Source organism: Hemiscyllium ocellatum, chromosome 12, assembly GCF_020745735.1.
Source record: "Hemiscyllium ocellatum isolate sHemOce1 chromosome 12, sHemOce1.pat.X.cur, whole genome shotgun sequence".
NCBI classification, from domain to species: domain Eukaryota; kingdom Metazoa; phylum Chordata; class Chondrichthyes; order Orectolobiformes; family Hemiscylliidae; genus Hemiscyllium; species Hemiscyllium ocellatum.
The window spans coordinates 28,696,394-28,718,843 of NC_083412.1; the positions used below are offsets into that span (position 1 = coordinate 28,696,394).

At 39.8% G+C, this 22,450-nt stretch overlaps 1 protein-coding gene across 6 annotated transcripts in view; it reads right to left on the minus strand.

The window, feature by feature from the left end:
- LOC132820996 (adhesion G-protein coupled receptor G2-like) overlaps positions 1–22,450 on the minus strand; it is a 199,843-nt gene that overhangs the window by 43,715 nt on the left and 133,678 nt on the right. For 5 of the 6 annotated variants that reach the window (XM_060833455.1, XM_060833452.1, XM_060833453.1 and 2 more), the window contains 7 exons: positions 21,961–21,993; positions 12,968–13,015; positions 9,830–9,877; positions 7,727–7,774; positions 3,769–3,816; positions 2,252–2,290; positions 796–843 (listed from right to left, as the gene is read on the minus strand). In XM_060833455.1, coding sequence (XP_060689438.1) covers positions 796–843; positions 2,252–2,290; positions 3,769–3,816; positions 7,727–7,774; positions 9,830–9,877; positions 12,968–13,015; positions 21,961–21,993 — 312 coding nt within the window. The remainder of the gene's footprint in view (positions 1–795; positions 844–2,251; positions 2,291–3,768; positions 3,817–7,726; positions 7,775–9,829; positions 9,878–12,967; positions 13,016–21,960; positions 21,994–22,450) is intronic. The other variant, XM_060833454.1, reaches the window with a different exon arrangement.

The following is a 22,450-nucleotide window of genomic DNA, read 5'->3' on the forward strand; positions in this document are numbered from 1 at the left end:
CTGCAAAGAGACTACAAGCAGATTGATTTGATTTGTTTTCATACACATTGACAAGAAATGAGCAGGAGTGTCTGGTAGGTATTTATTGCCAATCCCTGAGTGTCCTTGAGAAGGCGGAGATGGCTGTCATCCAGAACTGCAGTAGTCCATGTGAGGGAGGTATGACCAGAGAGTTGTGGAAATGGGGTTTCAGGATTTTGACTGACTGACTGTGAAGGAATGCCAAAACAGATCAGAGGCTGGATGGTGTGGCTTCAATGGGAACTTGCATGTCACAGTGTTGCCACAAAAGTGAATTAATCACTGACATGATTCTGGACATCTAGGGTGAATAGGTTCAAGGTAATTGCATACATACCAGTGACATTGAGAAGAAATTACTCAGTGGAATTTATGTGGATTCTAATACTATGTGGATTTTAATGGTTGAAAATAATGATGGAAACTGATTTTACTTTAATGACATACTGATAAAAGGAGAAATTTGCAGCTGTATAGGGATAGAGCTGGTCAATGAGACAGATTGAATGTCAAGAGCGAACATTCCCTCATAGGCATAATGAGGGAATTAGCCTGGTCCCAGATATTTTCTGATCAAACTATTCAAACAGAGGCTGAGATATATCCCTGCAGCAGGTGGGACTTGAACCTGGGTCTTGGTTCAAAGGTAGGGACATTACCACTGCATTACAAGAGCCCAATAGCCCGTTTCTATCCTCTATGACTCTTGGATCAATCTTATTCCTATGTGCTCAATTTATTGTAAATATTTCCAAAAGGGCACATTTTCAGTACCTGTTGTGTTCTGGAGAGGCGGTGACATCGTAATAATTGTGCTGTTCACTGTAAACAAAGTAAATGATTTCAGATCACATGATCAACATGCTAACCCTGATTGTGACGTTACTTTTTAATTTGTCTGACAGTTCAAGCCCAGCTAAATGACTTTCACAAAAAAAAAGGCCCTGCAGTTGGTTTGCTGCTGAAGCTGCTGGCATTTGCTGCAGTTCTGATATTGATGTACCATGAGGCCATTGTTTGACTTGTCCAACCCTCCCCCCTCTATCTGATACATTTACCCTTACATTACAAACTGCCTACCTCTCTCACGCACTAAAACACAAGTCAACCCACAAAAACTGACCACCTGCAACCCTGCATTCTCCATTGTGAAGCCCAATATAGTGTCTAGCTGCATGAGAGTATAAACCATCCTGAATAGATACTTGAGGACCTTAGCAGAAGATGCAAGTCTTCTGTGTCCCTCAGCTCCAAAGTAGGTGGTTAAAGCCATTTACTGGTGGTGAAATTGGGTCAACAATAAGCACAATGACATGCTGAAGCTCTGCTTGCTGATGCTGAGTTGCATGAACGTAGAATCCCGAAAGAGTGTAGCCATTGACCATGGAGGCACCAATTCCATGTAAAGAGAGGCTAGTTAATCGATGTAAAGAGAGGCTAGTTAATCAATGTAAAGAGAGGCTAGTTAATCGATGTAAAGAGAGGCTAGCCATTCTGCAAGTTGCAAGGGATGCTGATAAGACAACCTGCCAGGAAACTGCTCAGTATGACCTGTTATGTTTTTCCACTGTCTTAGAATCTCAGAAATTACATTTCCAGCACCTTTGATAATTGGGAATGTGATAGGAACTGGAAAGCATTCCAAGGAGACAGACAGGCAGGTAGATAGATAGATAGTCTGAGAGTTGTTATTATGTATTGCACTGAAAGAAACTCAACGTATGGAATCCCCGTAAGCAGTTAATATTGAGCTAGTTTGGTACAACAATCTGCTCATGTCTTGTGATACACTAGACTCCTTCCACATATAACAAGAAACACCTTGTATATAAAATTTAAATTACACATGTAAATTTCCAGAAACAGAACTGAACAAGCAACACCTTAAATTTGATTAGTTGGGAATTCTAAGCTATTGCTATTATAATGTGCCCAAAATATATATCCCTATCTATAACCCCTGCTGCCAGAGTCATTTGCATGTAGATTTTTCTCTAACAACAGTATATTTTTAATTAATCCATCAGTATAAAGAAATATAAAGAACAGTTTATTTCTTCTTCTTGACCACATGGCTTTCAAACAGCTGACAATTACAATGCAAGTCTCATTCTCTCCTCAATGATTCCTCGTCCAAGCACCACAACAATTTCTGGTGGTTGTTAACTTCCCAATAACAGAATCTGGTGTTTGATAATCCTAATAATTTGGAAGAGCACATTTCCAGTACCTGTTGTGTTCTGTGGAGGTGATGTCGCTGTCCTGTTCACTGAAATGGAAGGGCACAATTTCAGATCAAACAACCAACCAATAGTCTCACCCTTTCTGTGCCATCACTTTGTACATGGTCCACAGGTAAATTACTTTCATAAAAAGAAGTCACTATAATGATACAGTAAGTTTGCAATTATTCACAGTGAATGGAAAGGATTCTTATAATCACTAAATATATACCAAGGTTTGTTCATTAGTATATAGCTGTTGTCATTAAATTCAAAATTATGAAATAGTTCTGAGATGGATTGTAGATCTGGTGGTAACATTGCCAGGGGAATTCTCTATGAAATGATTAGAAGCAGATTGATTTGATTTGTTTCATATTCATTGACAAGGAATGAGCAGGAGTGGCTGGGTCACTAATTATTGCCAATCCGTGATTGTCCTTGAGAAGATGGTCATTGGCTAACATCTTGAACTCCTGCAGTCCATGTGAGGGACATATGACCAGAGAGTTGTGGAAATGGGATTTTAGGAATTTAACTGAGTGACAGTGAAGAAATGCCAATATACTTCCAAGTCAGGATGGTGTGCCTTCGACAGGAACTTGCACGTTACAGTATTACCACAAAAAGGTGAATTAATCGCTGCAGAATTCTTAATCGCTGACATGATTCTGGGCAAATAGGGTGTATAGATTCAAGGTAATTGGCATATTTACCAGTGTGGCAATGATAAGAAATTGCTCAATGAGTTAATACTATTTGCATTTTGGTGGTTGAAACAAATATGGTGAGAATGAATACGCCAGGGCTGTTTTCCCTAGAGCATTGGAAGCTGGGGGGTGACTTTATAATGGTTTATAAAATCATGAGGGGCATGGATACGGTCAATAGACAAGGTCTTTTCCCTAGGGTGGGGGAGTCTAGAACTAGAGGGCATAGGTTTAGGGTGAGAGGGGAAAGGGGTAAAGGAGACCTAAGTGGCAATGTTTTCACACACAGGGTGGTACACGTATGGAATGAGCTGCCAGAGGAAGAGGTGGATGCTGGTACAATTGCAACATTTAAAAGGCATCTGAATGTGTATATGAATAGGAAGGGTTTGGAGAGATATGGGCCAGGTGCTGGCCAGTGGGACTAGATTGGGTTGGGATATCTGGTCGGCATGGACAATATTGTCGGCAAAGGCTCTGTTTCTGTGCTGTAAATCTCTATGACTCTATATACTGATATACTTAAAAAAGGAGGAATAGAGCTGGTCAATGAGACAGATTGAATATCAGGAGCCAACACAGGCATTATAAATGAATTAGCCTGATTCTAGATGCTTTCTGATCAAACTATTCAAAGAGAAGTTGAGATATATCTCTGCAGCAGTTGGGACTTGAACCAGGGTCCTCTAGTTAGAAGGTAGGGACATTACCAAGGCATTACAAGAGTCCAATAGCCTGCTTCTATCCCCTACGGTTCTCTGATCAATCTTATTCCTGGGTGCTCAATTTATTTCTAAAGGGCACATTTTCAGTACCTGTTGTGTCCTGTAGAGGCGGTGTCATCGTAATAATTGTGCTGTTCACTGTAAAGAAAGTACATGATTTCAGATCACACGATCAACATGCTTACTCTGATTGTGACATTGCTTTTTAATTTTTCTGACAATTCAATCACAGGTAAATAACTTGCATGAAAAGAAGTGTCGGTGACAAGTAAATTTTTGTCATTGACCAAGGCAAGTCATTTCTTGTTTCTTTTTTGTTTTCTGTCTCGATAATTGAGTAATCAAGGTGAGTGCAACATTTGATGGATCCCACAACAATTGTGACGGGCATTCTCACCACTTTCATGGCCTTCCAGCTTTTTAAAGAAAAAGTTCAAAAGTAATAGACTAAAGAAAAATCTACTGCATGGCAATCTGACAGCACAAATTGTCCAGCTCTGCTCAAATTATGCCAAGACTAAGGGCTTGGATAACTGAGATGGAAGAGACTGCAAACACAACAAGATGCCGGATATCCAGACTTTATAGATTAAAGTTAATTACCATATGTGCTCTTGGGAGGTTGAGGAGAAATTACTCAGCAAGTTGTTATTGTTTAGATTATAGTGGTTGAGTGGACACTGAGGTAATTGAATCTGACAATTTTTCTCTCTCTATATTGTACTTTCCTCTATATCATTGTGCATCTTAAAGGAGATACTGACAGAATTATAATGGATAGAATTTATCCATCAATATGTGTTAGTGAAAAGGAGCTTAAATATGTTTGTACGGCTACAGAAACAGAAGTCAGTTTTGTCCACTAGTGTCCAAATCGGTTTTCAAAATATAATTCCTTGAATAATGATTTGCAAATCCCTGTCCCAAGTGAGATGATCATAGTGTTCCCTGTAAAAGAAGTCAAATAGTCCAGTTGTATATGGTAGACTTCCATCTTAACATAGACAGCAGCAAATCTACTGAAGTAAGTCCCAAAAGGAAGATGTAGAAGAAGTGGGCCATTCAGCCCATCGAATCTGCCCCACCATTCAATGAGGTTGTGACTGATCTGATAATTCTCTACTCCATTTTTCTGCCTTTTCCTTGTAACCTTTGATTCCCTTACCGAGTATAAGTATTTCTAATAAATGATAACTCTTGTTCAGTACAGATACCTAGTCCATGCTTTCTGTCAACTTAGGTCCGAAGGTCAAGTAAATCGGAGAGCTTTGGTGTACTTTATAAAATCTTTAACTTTAATGACAACTCTAGGAATAGCAAGGTTCGGTTTCTAGCATACTACCCAATGAGTCACAGCACTTTTGAAGACAGTGGAGCAGCGTTTAAACAAATGGATTAAGAAAAATTTTACTGCTGCATATAATAACAGGAATCAACCTTGCAATGCAAATTCTCCACCTCTGTTGAAGGTACAAATTATTCTAAATATAACTAATGACTAATGACTCAGGCAAATGGTTAATCATATCAGCAACATTGAAGATTGTAGTTCTTGATTATTCTCAGCTTACCTCTAGGGACTTAAACATTGTATGAAATTACAGACATTAAGTGCTTGAAGTATAGGTCTAGAGGAGACTGTAACTACTGACAGGATGATCGTGTTCAGAGAATATAGATTAAAAAAGTAATGAGCAAAAGTACTAGAGAGTTGATGTGGAGATAGTATTTTTTTTTCTCTCAGTGAATTGTTATTTAGAATGCAGTTCCTGAAAAGTAGGAAGCTGATTCTATTGAATGACGTATTTTAAACAAGAAATTTATAGGCTAATGGGGAAACACCTGAGATTAATTGAAGACCAAATACACAAGTGTAATGTCCAAAACAGACCCCTTCTATCCTGTATAATCCTCTGATCAATCACGTCAGTAATTTCTTGCTGTTTTTAATCGTTCACTTTCACAGTCAGGTTTCTTACATTCTTCCAAAGAAGAATAATTCTGGATTCAAAATGTTTCTGTATCCACAAGTGCTGCCAGCCCTGCTAAGTTTCTCCAGCACTTTCTGTTTTTATTTCAGATCTCCAACATCTGCCATATTTTGCTTTTAGTCTCATATTCTTTCTATATTCAAAAAATGCATTTGTAGAGACATACGTCACATGAACAAAAGTGACATTTGTTACGAGTAAAGTATGTGATTTTAGATCCAACAATCCACATGTCATCCTGTTCACAACATTGAATACATTAAGTGTTGAAATAAGATTTGTAAATTGTGGACAGAATACGATGCTAGTGCATCAATTTCTTGTGTAAAATGACAAATGATAAAGGAATGTGTCAAGATCAAGATCTACCAATCAAGGAGACTAATCTAATGAAGTGACCTTTTATAAGCTTGCCCAAACTCGATGGGTTAAAAAAATGTATGATTACTTTTTTGGGGTGGCACGGTGGCTCAGTGGTTAGCACTGCTGCCTCACGGGACCTGAGTTCGATTCCCACCTCAGGTGACTGTCTGTGTGGAGTTTGCACATTCTTCTTGTGTCTGCGTAGGTTTCCTGTGGGTGCGCTGGTTTCCTCCCACAGTACAAAGATGCACAGGTCAGGTGAATTGCCCATAGCATTGGGTGTATTAGTAAGTGGTAAATAGAGGGCAGGGGAATGGGTCTGGGTGGGATACTCTTTGGAGGGTTCGTGTGGACTTGTTGGGCCAAATGGCCTGTTTCCATACTATAGGGAATCTAATTAATGGTTCCTGCCATTGTGCCTATCAGTGTTATAAAGTGTGGTTAATGAATGGCATTTCAATTGACTGTAAGAGTGTGATTACCATAGGATTCCATAGAAAAGGATATTTATTTGTAGAATTAAAAAGGTTCAGGTCATCAGAATTGTGAAAAGTTCATGCCAGCAAACCCTGAAAGGAATTGTCCCACAGTTTCTGCAGGATAAGGAAAGAAAGCTGGGAGGAGTGGATTTAGGAAGAAATTGAAATGTTGAAATAGGAGTGAAATTTGTTTAGAATTGAATATCTGTAAAAGGGGATAGTTTGGGGAAGAGGTTGCTGTTTGTGTTCAGGTCATTCCAAATGTCTTACATGGCTTTGATTTGATTTTGACTTTTAAATGTCATTGTTTAAAAACAGGTGCATACCCTTGTGATCTTATTTCAGTGACTAACCAACTGCAAAATAAAACACTTGATAAATCAAGCCAGATTTCCTTTTAGGATCGCACTTGTTCAGTATTACTGTCAGTTCAGACAGGAACAGTAAAGTGGCACTTTCACAGTACATGCCACTGAGATTGGGTTCACTTCACCATCAATCCAGGAGTACTCTCTGGTTTGAAATAATTGAAGTGAACTACTGTAAACCCTGAAATCACATGTCTAGTAGCTGGCCTGTTTGATGGTAAAACATAATAAGTTCTTGAATAAATATATGATGTGTTTGTGGAAACAATTTTGACAGTAATGTGTCAAAAGAAAATTGGATAAGTACTGGGAAAGAAAAATGTCCAGGTTCATGTGAAAAAAGCAGGACTGTGGAACTAATCAAGCAACTCTTTCAAACACAAACTTGTATCATAGAATTCTTACAGTGTGGAAGCAGGCTGTTCGGCCCATCAAGTCCACTTGGACCCTCCAAAGACCATCCCACCCTAGAACCTTGCATTCTCCACGGCTGACCCACACATTCCTGGACACGATGGGCAATGTAACATGGCCAATCCACCTAACCTCTACATCTTCAGACTGCGGGAGAAAACCCATGCAGACACAGAGAGAATGTGCAAACTCCACACAGTCGCCCAAGGCGCTGGAAAAAAAAACCCGGGTCCCTGGTGCTGTGAGGCAGCAGTGCTAACCACTGAGCCACCGTGCTGCCCAAATGTTTTTGAAAAACTATAAGCTCAATGCACTGAAAAGTCTCCTGCTGTCCTGTCTGATCCAGTAATAAAATGCAATAGGAACTTCCTGTGAGTCTGAATGGCTCAATTTCAATAACAGCCAAAATTTTCAAACATCACATTTTGGTTACCTGGTATGATTTGTGAAGGTGATGTCCTTTTTGTAGTCGTGGTCATCCCTGTAAGAGAAGGATATGATTTCAGATGAGATAATAAACATCTTGATTATGTTGTGAATTGTAAATAGGTTGGGGCACAGGCACATTACTTTCACAAAGAAGTTCCTAAGGATTATCCTGTAAAAATGTCAATTTCATAAGTGAAATCCAGGTGTTCCCTCCAATTTCTTCAAACATGTTTGTCTGTACTGTTTGGAGCTATGTTAATTTCCAACTAAACTATTTTTTTTGTGATTAAACATCCATTTTGACCTGTAGTCAGCCAAAATAGGGAGAAACATGTATTATTAACATTAACTCTAAAAGTCATTAATCTTACCAATGTTCAGAGAAACAGACTTCTACCTGGAAATCTCCATGCATCTAGAAACTGTGAACTCACATTGATGGAGTCTTTCCCTCACTACTGTAGTACAAGCCAGTCATGAGAGGTGACAACTTGCTTCTGTGTTATTAAGTATACCGATCTATTTATTATGCTGTAGTACCAGAGATAAGGGAGTGTGACAAGACAACATGATCTGACTATTACTCTCACCATTCAACACTGCCAAACTTAAAGGGAATGAGGAAATGGAAGTATAGACAAGTGAAGTACTTGTCAATAATTGCAAATGGTGAAACAGTGACATTTGTATCTTGCTTAAATGTGAATGAAGCTTTGTCCATTAACACATAACTATCATTTTCAAATTGGAAATTATGAAAAGGTTGTGAGATGCCTTGTAGATCAGGTGATAGCACTGGCAAGGCAATTCAGTGTAAATAAACTTCAAATAAGTTTGATTTGATTTTACATGAATGTGTAACATAGGAATGTCAGTGACTAAATCAGCATTTATTGTCCCTCCATAACTGCCCTTGAGAAGGTGACAGTGAGCTGCCTTCTTGAACTGCTTACAGTCCATGTGAGCTAAGTGCAGGACATTATAATCTCCAACAGGATGCAGGGTAACCAGAATATATAGATTCAACATAACTAACATTCGGTGGAGTGGTGTTAATCACTAAACTGTTGATCCAGAAATCCTGGCAATGTTCTGGGAGATCCAAGTTTGAATTCTGCCATGCAGACTGTGGAATTTGAATTCAATTAATATATTGAATTAGGAATCTAATGACAACCATTGCCAATTGTTGATTAACTAATGTCTCTTAAGGAAGAACATCCTTACCCAGTCTAACCTATGTGAGGCTTCAGACCCACATACCCTCTGGGAAAATTGAAATAGTGAATAAATGTTAGGCTGGCCAGTGACACCCACATGCCATGAATGAATTACAAAAAAAGCAGTATAGGTAAGTTAAGGAGAAATTACTCAGTAAATTTATCTCATCTTTTAGGTTGTGGTGATTGAAAATTTGGTGAAAGTTGATTCTACTCTAACTATACACTTGAAAAGGAGAAATTTGCAGGTCTGTGGGGACAGAGCGGGGCGGTGGAATTAATTGAATAGCAAGAGTGAGCAAAGGTATCTCAGAGTAAAATTTCAAATAAATGTTTATGGACGCTGAAAATCTGAAACAGAAATTGCTGAAGAAACAGCTAACATTTCGAGTCCGCTGACTCTTTTAATCAGACACCAGGCTTGAAATATTAACTCTGATTTCTTCCCACAGGTTCTGCCAGACCTGCTGAGTTTCTCTCGCAATTTCTTTTTTTGCTTTAAGTTCACATATAACCAGTTAGGACAGGGATGAGGAGGACTTTTCTCTCTTGGAAGGTAGTGAATCTGTGGAGTAGATTACCACAAGGATCATGAAATATATTCAAGGCATAGATATATTTTTAATCAGTAAGGGATCAAGGGTTAAGGGGAAAAGATATGAAAGTGAAATTGGGAATTATTTGGTCAGCCATGATCTCTTTGAATTCTATGGAACAAATGGCCTACTTTTGCTCCCGTGTCTTCTACACTTTTGGTCTATGTCTCCTTTTATCCTGTATGATTCTCTGATCAAGCATATCAGCAATTTCCTGAAGTTATCAAATACTCAGTTTCAGCATCAGGTTTCTAATATCCTTACTATTTTTAAACAGCAAATTTTCAATACCTGTTGTGTTCTGTGCAATGGATGTATTATTCATAGTAACGATGTACACTGTAAGGAAAGTGGGCTTCAGGTCAGACATAACTTCAGCACAGTCAATCAATCAACAGCCTCACTATATCCATAACATTTCTTCGTACATTCTACAAAGCCGGTGAGCCGCTTAAGGATTTGATTACAAAGTATTGCATTTTCTCATGAGATGAATAAATCTAGACCATTCCTTCTGAGTCCATGTTTAAAATGGAATCAGCTTGAAGAGAAATAATCTCAGAAATGTCCATGTTCATTCTAAGAGTTGCTGACCTCCCCATTAAAACTGTGTTCATATAATATTCAGAGAAATGATCATTCACCCAGAGTTTTGTCTGCAAATCTGCCAAAGTAAGACTCACTTTGATTTTCAGCCTCCCCCACAAGCTTTAAACATATATTAAAGACATTCAACTGATCATTTTGTTACGATAAATTGTCTTGGTGTTCTGCATTTGGGACCAACAAAGTGGGAGTGTGAGAATTAGGCAATTGGATCTGACAATTAGTCTCTCTGTGTAGTGCTTCCCTCTGTATTATTGTGCAACTTAAAAGGAGATACTGATGGGAAATTAACAGATTGGGCTGAGTTCATCAACTAGTGAGCATTGTGAGCTTTCAAAACCATTGTACACTCAGGAAAAGAAAAATCAAATTTATCCAATTATGTACAGCTATACAGCTTTCAGAATTGAAACACCTCAAGTACCTATTTGCATGTTACCTGTCCCAGGTTGGATTCTGATGTTGGTAACGGAATTCCCAGTAAAAGATGATAAGTGGTTAGAATGCATATGGTAGATTTCCAGTTTGAAAATCAATGGAGCTAACATGGCAAAGTGGTGTGTGTACAAACCAGCCCAATGGCAGGAGGTAAGTAAACCAAATGGATCGGACAAGTTCTCGAGCTCAGTGGTTGACAAATTTCCTCACAAGCCTGTCCCACCCCCACTAACCCTTTCATTAAGGTTCACTTCACTGCACTATCATTCTGACACTAATCTTGAGTTTCAACAACTAAAACTACCATTTCAGAACTCACATTTCCAACATCTGTCCTCTTTGATGGGAATATCAGATATAACAAGGAGTGCATTACATAATGATTCGATAGAAGCATACCTGGCAATAAATGTTGTGATAAGCATGTATAACATTATCATTATTGTTGGGATTTTAGTTTTTTTTAAACGAAGATAGATGGATTTTGATTTGTCTCATGAAAGTCAAAAGGTCATTTGGAAAGTGATCTAAATAGGCCTAAGAAGGCAAATGACTTGAGTTAAATGCATAACAGACAACTGTACTGTTAATGAATGAAATGTTCATACTGCTGGGTCTATGACAGGCAGAGTAAACAGATCAGTGTGCATTTCGTTTTGACTTTAGAGCAGGAAGAAAAACAGGCTGGTTCAGGGAAACCAGTCACCTCAGCTAACGTGGCCGTTAGATGGTGAAGATTCCAAACTGGAACAGATTCGATAAAAAGGCATTACACTACTAGAACTAGATTACAGGCTATCAGGTTTGTGAAAAATTTCTGTCAGCAGACGCAAAAAGGATAATTTAAAATTGTCTCAGCAATCCAAAGGGGAAAAAAAAGTAGGGTAAAAAGTGAGTTAAATAAGGATTTAAAAAACTGAGATAGAAGTGATAATGCTCTGGGATTGAGTTAGGGGACAGTATTGGAAACAGCTTAATACTTAGTTTTATATATAATGGACAGATTCAAACAATGTTTGTTTTCTTCTTTTGTGTAAAATAAGTATGTTTTGTTGTTAAAAACATCTGGAGCCTTGTGTGACTCTGTTTCAGTGACTAACCACCATGTTAAACACTGCAAATATCCAACTTCAGTTCTATCAAGCCTCGTTTTTATTTTTGATCCGACTTGTCCAGTACAATCAAAACACTATTAAACAGAAATAAATACTGTAGAAGGAGGTTTATGTGGGAATAGCAGGAAAGTTAGAATAATTGAGTAGCATTTTCAGAAAAATCTGTCGCGGCTCAATGAACTGAACATTCATCTTTACTCCTGTCTGATTTGATAATAAAGCACACCGAGTGTTTTCTGTGGTTCTGAGCAGTATAACTTCAGCAGGTTACTTCAATTCTTAATGGGCCAAATTTCTCTGGGTAGCAGGTAACAATCAGAGTCAGATTGCCATTCCCCTCCAAAGTTCTTACCACAAGAAAGAGCTCTGTATTTACAGGCATATTGATCAAGGCTCCTCCAGAAATGCGGGTGTACTTTGGATTGGACAGTTCCCTTATAGTGCAGGTGAGCTGGGGGTAAAGTCAAATCATGTCCCTTTTCTCAAAGTATTCTGAGATATCAATGTCCAGCACCACAGGCAACAACTTTGACAGCTCTTGTGAAAGGTTAAGTACATAAGGTAACTGTGGGGTTAGGGTGCCAGGTAAGTAAAATACCAATTGTGTGGGGTAGAGTGGGGGGGGGGGGGGCGGGGGGGGGGGGTGATGCAGGGTGCCAAGTTGGTAGGACATCAGATGCGTAGGGTGCCTAAAGTGAAGGAAGGAGAAGATGGGGGTTTAGCATGATGGAGTGTTTATTATAGGTCAGGAACAGCAGGTGATATTTGGTCCAGCTAGGGAGAGGTCTCAGTCCCAGGAGTTGAAGGGTGTACATTAGGTTCTAAGGTGCAGGTGGATTTCTGGCATGGTGGCTGGGGTTGTAGTGGTGCTGGATCCCGAGTTGAGTGGGGAGGTTATGAGGAAAGTGAGGGATCGATGGAGGGGTATTGGGGTTGTGTGGTAAGTTGGTGGGGTCAGTTTTATTGTTACCCAGGTGTTAGACTGGATAGTTAATAGCATTTTTTTTTGTTTCAAAATAGCTATTCACCTAACTGCAGAGCAGCCCTCCAGATTCTCTGGCTTAAATGGATATTTTTGGAGGGCTTTAGGTGCAGGTGATTGACCGTTTAGGATCTTCACTCTCCCAGGCCTTTCCCTCAGAGTGCCCTACATAGGGAATTCCACAGGAACCCAATGTACTCTTCCCAAATATTCTGCAGGGAGGACTATCTGGCCTGTGGAAGATCCAAGCAACCACTTTTTCCAAACAGCATATTGACAGCACTGTACCTGTGATCTTCTGTGTAGATAATGTCTCATTAGTAGTCACGGTGCTTGCTGTAAGGGAAGAACATGATTCTGAAATCAGATGATGAACAGCCAAACCCTCTCTGTGGCATTACTTTATAAATTACTGACAGTTAGGTACAGGGAGATTGCTTTCATAAGAAGCGTAAGGATCAGAATGTTAAACATTAAATTGTTTGTGAGTTATAAACGATTTCCTTCATTAGTGAAGCTCTTCAAATCAAGTTTGCCTTTGCTGATTGGAATTAAAGTCTATTCTGAGTTCAAATTAGGCTTATTGGTTGGAATTTGCTATTAAAATGTCTTGATGAGCAGGTTCCATGATACAACAACTTCCCTGGGTTGGGTTGAGCTATCTCACAAGATTCTGCACTTTTTTCATCTCATTGTTAAAGCAAGTGCAGCCGCTGAATCTCTTGCCGAGAAATTCTCGCCACTTCCACAGCCCTCCAGCTTCCAGGTCTGAGACTCCCTTCAAGGACCAGCTTGACACCACTTTCCATGCTACAGACATGGCCCCTCAGACTGTGGTGTTGCCCCTACATTGTGAACAGATGATCCTGAGAAAAGCTCAGCTGGGTCCACATTTCCTGGGATGGATCTTGATGTGCTGGTCGATGGCGTGAAGGAGTGAGGGTCAGACCTCCTCTTAGCTGATGTAGAAAGAGGCCATCCTTACCAAAGATGATGGATTACAACCCTCATCATCACATGCATCATGTCCACTCAAGGGCTCTCACCCACCTCATTCTTAACAAATACTAACCCTTCCTATCTTCTACACATGCCACTCACTCATTGAGGAGATCTTACCACCTCTCTCGTCATGCATGATAACTAAGTGCTATTGCAGGTACTTCTAAGGTACTGAATTTATCTCTGTCTCATTGAAGGACAGACTGGACCACAACTGGGCTGAGAGGTCCACATTTCTATTCTGCTCTTATGCAGGCAAGCTAACGGCATCCAGAGAACTTTGAGAGGGTATCAACCTCAGACCCTCAGTTCTAGTTCAGAGGGAGAATCCTGTCGACTGTGACAGGATGTACTGGGAATGTGCTCACTTATACTCTCCAACCTGCCAGACAGACTGTTCACATGTATCACCACACCTGAACAGTCTGCACATTCTCTGAAGCATTGAAGGGTTGCCAATGGTCGAAGCATCTTCCTCAGACTTCTCAACAACCTGTGGCCGTCATGACAGGCTGCACCACATACATTCAGATGTCATATCCTCCCTGATGGTTTCATAGCTACGTAATTGTAAGGTCATTGCAGAGTGACCTGCACAATCCACTTGAGCCCCATGGCTTTTCCATAATTTTTCATATTCCTTGTTGGGCTGCTGTTCCAATGCCCTGAAGATCTTTTCACCTCCCCTTGTCTGAGTACCTTTACAACACAATTCATGTGTCCACTTTACCCCCTAAAGACCAAAAAGTTGCTTAGTCCATAGGATGCCTTTGTTAGTCCCCATGTAGAGGCCAGAGAAACAATGATTTGCTTAAACCTCCATATTGAGAGCTTCTAGTTTCTCCCATTTAACAAGTGAACTCACCTTATTACTTCAAATGTCCCTATCACGGTGACAATTCCCTCAGTGACCCAAATCAATGAAATTCGTCCTTAGGCTTGAGCTGCCTGCTTTTCTCAGGCCACCATGGGTTGTACCCTGAAAAGGCCCCTGACAATTAGTGACTGATCTCTCAATGTCATCCTACATGCCCTGTTCTGTTTGCACTTGAATTTGAGAACTGACTGTGTCCCGATCCATGGATTGCAAGGGGATGGATCTCTGGAATTACCTGGGACCAAGCACCTCACTAACCACGGCCAACCCCTATGGACTGACTGCGATGGCAACCCCTGACTGACAATATATCACTCCAACCCCACTAAGCACTGCTCCCCTATGATTATCTGCCAACTACTTCAAGCTCACGCAATGTGATTGCCACCTAAATCTGCTGGCATATGTTGCAGCTGTAATGATGACATGATACCATATGGTGACATATCCACTCTCTGCCCCCTAATAAATGTAGTCTTTAGTGTTCCCATCGCTAACAGCAGTCTGCCTCTCCTTCTGCACTAAAAAAGCAAGTAAACCCTCAGAGGCTGGTTACTTCTGAGTAAGCACTAAAGGCACTGTATGTTAAAAAGAAAGCTAAGACCCAGAACATGTCAGTGTGAAAAATTCTGCCTCAATAGTGAGATGCCAGGCTGTCCCTGAATGCAAAGTGACCTGGCAAAAGCCGCAAGTCCTTTAGTTCCAAAGTCAATGGTCGAAGCCATTGATTACTGTAACACCTTGTGCACAAGAAGTAGTCCTATATATTGAGACATGAGACGGCCAGCAAAACCAATCTGTGAGTTGCAGTAGATGCAGATGTCAGGTACCCACGTTGTATTACATAAACAGAGAATCACAGAAAAATTACACTTCAGAAGGAAGCTATTTGGCCATGCTACACCAGTTCTTCAAATGACCATCATTACCTCCTGCCAATGTCCTATATCCTTGTACATTATTCTAATTCAAATAATTATTCAAAACCCTTTTGAATAACTCATTTGAATCTGCTCCCATCAAACCTCCAGACAGTGCATTCCATGCCCCAAATACTCATTGAGTTAAGTATCTTCCCACATCACGTTTACTGTTGGAGCTTTTGCACACTTTTGTTTCTTGATCAAAGAAAGGAAGCTTAGAAGTATCAAGAACAGAAATTACTGGAAAGGCTCAGTGGGTCTGGCAGCATCAGTGGAGTGGAAGCAGAGTTAACGTTTCGGGTCGAGTGAGTGTTCCTCAGAACCTACCATCAGTTCTGAAGAAGGGTCGCTCAACCTAAATGTTATCTCTGGTCTCTCTCCACAGATGCTGCCAGACCTGCTGAGCTTTTCCAGCAATTTCTGCTTTGTTTCTGATTTACAGACTCCGCAATTCTTTCGGATTTAGATTAGAATTATGATGGTGATACAGTGGGCTAAGGCACTACTGAGGTGCAAAATGCATGGAAATTAGTTTGCCTTCACTCGTGAGTTAGATTCTGACATCGCCATCTAAGGCTTGAGGACTGATTTGGGCAAATTTCTCATTATTGAAATGATGGATTTTTTTTTTCACTTTTGCCCCATGTGGTCATCTCAAACTCCATTATTCTCAATACATCACATGGGGAAAATTCTGTCCATCATCTGGAATGCACTACATTATGAGTTGGTGGAAGCAGGTCTGAAAGTAACTCTCAAAAGGGAATTCGATGAATATGGTTAAAGGAGAAATTTCTAGGTCTTATGTGGAAAGAGCAGAAAGAGTGGAAATAATGGAGAAGCACTTTCAAAAATGCTGTAGAAACACAATTGACAGAACAGCTTCTTTCTGTCCTGTCTGTATAATAAGTACATCAGGAACTCCCTGTGGTTCTGAACAGATCAATTTCAATATCCAGTTTATCTCATTTTTAATACTTTCAAAGACCATCTTTTCAGTATCTGTTGGAGTTTGTGAAAATAATGCCACTTCAGCAAAACTGGTCTTTGCTGTAAGTACATAATTTCAGATTAGGTAATCTATAGCTTAAACTTATCCGTGACGGTAAATTGTGTACAGAGGCAGCATTAGTGAACTTTTTAATTATTAGAGAAGAATCAGGCTGTTCTTGCCAACCCCACATGAATTAAAATCAACCCAAAGAGATATACTTTCAGAAACCTTAGAACTAATTCTGAGTGTTGCTGATCTTCCCATTAAAGATTGTGCCAATGAGGATGTTCAGAGGGATTCCTCTTTATCGTAAGTATCTTTTACAAATCCACAAACAATGCCTGCAATTTTTCTCTATCTGGTGGATTAAAAAAAATTTAACAAATAATTAACTCATCCTTTTCCTTTTGGAGAAATTGAATTAGTGCTCTTATGTATTTTCAGTGCCAATAACAAAGGATGTGTGTCAATTAAGGCAATTAGATCTGACAATTACTTTCTCTATCCTGTCCTTCCCTCTATATCATTGTCTGTCATAAAGGGGATAATGATGGCAAAGTCAAAGAGTGGGGAAAAGATTATCACTATGCATTGGTGAGAAGAGCTCAAATACATTTTTTCTGTCATGGAAATAAAAACAAATGTTTTCCTTTTAATGTACAACTTTTCAGTCCAAACTTTCAACACTTTTTTGCAAGTATTTGTCAAGGTGATGGGTAGCATTGAGAAGCCAATTCCCTGTAAAGGGTGACAAATAGTTACAGCTGGGAGACTTTCATTTTGATATGAAAGTGAAGCTAGTGGAGTGGCCTTTTGTAAAACAGCCCAAACTCAGTAGAATAAAAAAAAACCTGTGGTGTTTAAAATTTTTCATTTGATAAAGCAAGTTCTCTAATGTTGCCAAAGTGGCAAATTAATCCCAAGCTGCAAAGTGTGATTCAGGGCTCACACCATGATGCCTTATCAGCATTATAAATTGCAGTTTTCAGATGACACTGACTGCAAGAGCTTGATGGTTGTGAGAACTCATGGAAACGAAGGTTGCAATCAATGTCTATTTATGAGGCATCCAATCTGAACAGTGGGTCAGAAGAATGACATTTTAAGCAGTGCGTCAATGTGGGCTTAAATGCTGAGTTACTAAAGTGAGCTGTAACATGAGGCTAGGGGATAGGTCAAAAGAAAAGTTGTGGCAGAATCAAAAGAGATTTTTCAAAATAGCCAGAATAAGTGTGTTCCTACTTTGAAAAAATATTCTAACCAACTGTGGTTAGATAAAGAATTTAAGAAAAGTATCAAGCTTAAGGAAAAAAGCATACAACTGCGCAAACATTAGAATCATAGAGCTGCACAGCATGGAAAAATACCCTTCAGTCCAACTTGTCCATGCCGACCAGTATCCTAAATTAATCTAGTCTCATTTGCCAGCACTTGGCCCATATCCCTGCAAACCCTCCCTATTCATATATCCATCCAGAATCCTTTTAAATGTTGTAATTGTACCAGCCTCCACATTTCCTCATTCCATACACCCACCACCCTTTGCGTGAAAAAGTTGCCCTTTAGGTCCCTTTTAAACCTTTTCCCTCTCACCCTAAACCTATGCCAAGTGAACTCAATCGGCTGGCTGGTCAGTTTGCAATGCAGAATGATGCTAATAGTGGGTTCAATTCCCACACTGGCTGAGGTTACCATGAAGGACCCTCCTCCTCAACCTCTCCCTTCACCTGAAGTGTGGTGGCCCTCAGATTAAATCATCACCAATCATCTTGCTCTCTAGTGAGATGGTGGTGACTTTATCTTTACTTTTCATAGCAGGCCAGATGATTGCAAAGAATGACTGAAAGTTTAATCATGAGAAGGAAATTAGACCATGAGAAAAAGTTAGGTAGAAATGTAAATGTGGATAGCAAGAGTTGTCAAAGATATTAGAAATGAAAAGAGGAAGTAATGTAAGTGTTGGCCCTCTGGATTGTGAGAGTTAATAGTAGATAAGAAGGAAATGGCAGATGAAGATGATATAGAATGTAGGGAAATAGATGGGACATTGAAAAATGTCCATATTACAGGGGAGGAAGTGGTGGATGTCTTGAAAAGCATAAAAATGGATAAATCCCCAGGAACTGGTCAGGTGTACCCTAGAACTTTGTGGGAAGCTAGGGAAGTGATTGTTGGGTCTTTTACTGAAATATTTGCATCATCGATAGTCACAGGTGAGGTGCCGGAAGACTGGAGGTTGGCTATTGTTGTGTCACTGTTTAAGAAGGGTGGTAAGGAGAAGCCAAGGAACTATAGACCAGTGAGCCTGACATCGGTGGTGGGCAAGTTGTCGGAGAGAATCCTGAGGGACAGGATATACATGTATTTGGAATGGCAAGGACTGATTAGTGATAGTTAACATGGCTTTATGCATGGGAAATCTTGTCTCACAAACTTGATTAAGGTTTTTGAAGAAGTAACAAAGAGGATTGATGAGGGCAGAGTGGTAGATGTGATCAAAATGGACTTCAGTAAGGTATTTGACAAGGTTCCCCATGGGAGACTGGTGATCAATGTTAGATCTCATGGAATACAAGGAGAACTCACCATTTGAATACAGAACTGGCTCAAAGGTAGAAGACAGAGGGTGATGCTGGTGGAGGGTTGTTTTTCAAACTGGAGGCCTATGACCAGTGGAGTGTCATTAGCATCGCTGCTGGGTTGACTACTTTTCATCATTTATATAAATGATTTGGATGTGAGCATAAGTGATACAGTTAGTAAGTTTGCTGATGACAACAAAATTGGAGGTGTAGTGGACAGCGAAGAAGGTTACCTCAGATTACAACGGGATCTTAACCAGATGGCCCAATGGACTGAGAAAAGGCAGATGGAGTTTAATTTAGATAAATGCAAGGTGCTGCATTTTGGGAAATCAGATCTTAGCAGGACCTATACACTTAATGCTAAGGTCCTCGGGAGTGTTGCTGAACAAAGAGACCTTGGAGTGCAGGTTCATAGCTCCTTGAAAGTGGAGTCACAGGTAGGTAGGATAGTGAAGAAGGCCTTTGGTATGCTTTCCTTTATTGGTCAGAGTATTGAGTACAGGAATTGGAAGGTCATGCTGCAGCTGTATAGGACATTGGTTAGGCCACTGTTGGAATATTGTGTGCAATTCTGGTCTCCATCCTCTTGTGAAACTTGAAAGGGTTCAGAAAAGATTTACAAGGATGTTGCCAGGGTTGGAGGATCTGAGCTATAGAGGGAGGTTGAATGGGCTAGGGCTGTTTTCCCTGGAATTTTGGAGGCTGAGGGATGACCTTATAGAGGTTTACAAAATCATGAGGGGCATGGATAGGATAAATAGACAAAGTTTTTCCCTGGATTAGGGGAGTCCAGAACTAGAGGGCATAGGTTTAGGGTGGGAGGGGAAAGATATAAAAGGGACTTAAGCGGCAACTGTTTCATACAGGGGGTGGTGCGTGTATGGAATGAGCAGCCAGAGGAAGTGGTGAAGACCAGTACAATTGCAACATTTAGAATGCACCTGAATGGGTATATGCATAGGAAGGATTTGGAGGGATATGGACTGGATGCTACCAGGTGGGATTGGATTGGGTTGGGATATCAATTGGTATGGACGACTTGGACCGAAGGGTCTGTTTCCATGCTGTACATCTCTATGACTCTTTGACGCTAAAATTTTGCTACTGACTTTGCTATAACAAACACAAAAACATTTCAGTAATAGCTAAAAATGAGGAGGTGGAAAGGAGTGGGGAACTTGATGACATTACACTAGGGAAGTGGTACTAAGCAAATCAATGGAGTTGCAATGTGGAAGTTGCAAGACCCTGATTAATTTTGTCCTCTCATCTTGAAAGAGATGGCTAATCAGTTATAGATGTGTTGCTGTTAATTTTCCAAAGTTCTCTAGATTGAGAAAAGTGCCCATCAGGTCATAAAGTAGCAAATATAACCCTACTATTCAAGAAGAGAGGGAGTCAGAAAACAGTTGGTTTGAGGTCTGTTGTGGAGAAGGTAATAGAATTGATCATTAAGGAGGCTATTACTTGACCCCCAAAAAGGTTCAGGCATTTGGGAAAAGTCACCATGGTACTGTGATGAGGAAATCATATTGGAATCTCTGCGATGTGAATAAGGGGCAATGTGAAAATGTACTATCTTTGGATTTCCATAAGGCATTTGACAAGGTGACACACAAAAAAAGGCTATTGTGTAAAGCAGTAGAGAATAACATATTGGCATGGATGGAAAACTGGCTGGCTGGCAGAAAACAGGAAATAGGCATAAATGGGTCTTTTCCTGCTTGGCAGTAATGCAATGTATGCAGTTCTGTTTGAGTCTGTGCTGGGGCCTCAGATTTCTTACAAATTACATCAGTAACCAAGATGCAGAGAGCGAAGGCACGGTAGATGGCATAAAGATAATTTGGAATGTATGTTGCGAAGAGGACATATGGAGATTGCAGACAGATATGGTTAGGTTGAGTGGGGCAAAAATTCAGCATTTGGAATATATGCAAATGTACTAAAATGTGAAATTGTTCACTTGGACAGCAAGAATCTTTTAAAAAGCATATTAAAAGCAAATGGAGAACATCTGCATTGTAAATTGCAGAGGGATCTAGATGTTCTAGTGTCTGAATCACAAAATGTTAGTATGCAGGAACAGCAAGCAATTAAAGGTTTAATGCTATGCAATCCTTTGTTTCAAGTCGAATTGATTGTGTAAAATAAGTAAGGGTGTTATGCTTCATTTACACATTAGTGAGACCATATCTTGGATATTGTGTGCAGTTATGATCTCCTTACTTAAGGAGGGTTGTAAATGTATCGGAGGTGGCTTTACTGGAGTTTGACTTACTAGACTGATACCTCAAATGAGTGGGCTGACTGATCAGGAAAGGTTGGATAGACTTGATTTGTATTCAGTGGAGTTGAACTGAGTGGCTTGCCATCGGGTATAAGTAGCACAATGTGGGTTTGTTACAATAAGGATAGTTTTGAGGTGAGAAGCACATGTAGATAACAGTCTCTTAACAATGTAAAAGTAAGGTTAGAATTTAGCATCTCACAGATTACCATGTTTAGTAATCTATGTTGTTAATATGCAATAAACAGTTCTACAAAACAGTAAGCCTGAAGATAAAGTTCTTAACTTTGCCTTCTCAACCAGTCTGTCTTGAGCCCAAACTCTTGGGTGTGGCCCTAAAACCACATGACGTAAGAAAGGCATTCACTACATTCCACCTCACCTTTGTGATTATCAACATGTTTTGCTTTTGGATCAATGTGGAAACAGTAGAGAATAATTGAGCAGCTCTTTCAAAGACTGAGGGGACATAATGGACTGGACAGCATCCTCTTATCAGATCTGATTAGAAAACAACACAAATCAGGAGTTCCTGTGGTTCTGAATTGCTCAAATTTCATCAACAGGTTTCTTACACTCTTAATGAATCCAAACAGCATATGTTCAGTACCTGTTGTATTCTGTGGTGATGGTGTAGTGTACACTGTAAGAGAAGGACATGATTTCAGATCAGAAAATCAATAGCGTCACATTGTCTGCAATATTACTTTATAAATCATCCACACATGAGGGCACCGGTAAACTGTTTTCACAAAAAGAAGTTCCAAAAGATTACATAGTAAAATTTTTCATGAATGTAATTGTGTATTCTGTCCCATTTCCTCAAACAAGTTTGTTTGTGCTGTTTGGAAGGCACATTTATGCCCAGTCATCAAATATCAATTTTCAATTGTAATCAGCCAAAACAGAAAATTGTCTAGTAATATTAACATTAATTCTAAAAGTCATTAATCTTACCATTTAAAACTGTGTGAATAACAATGCTCAGAGAAACAGATGTCTACCTAGAAACTTCCAAACATCAAGAAAGTATGAACTCCCACTGATGGACCGTTTCCCTTGTTGGTGTCAGTACAAGCCAGTCATGAGCAGGTGACAGC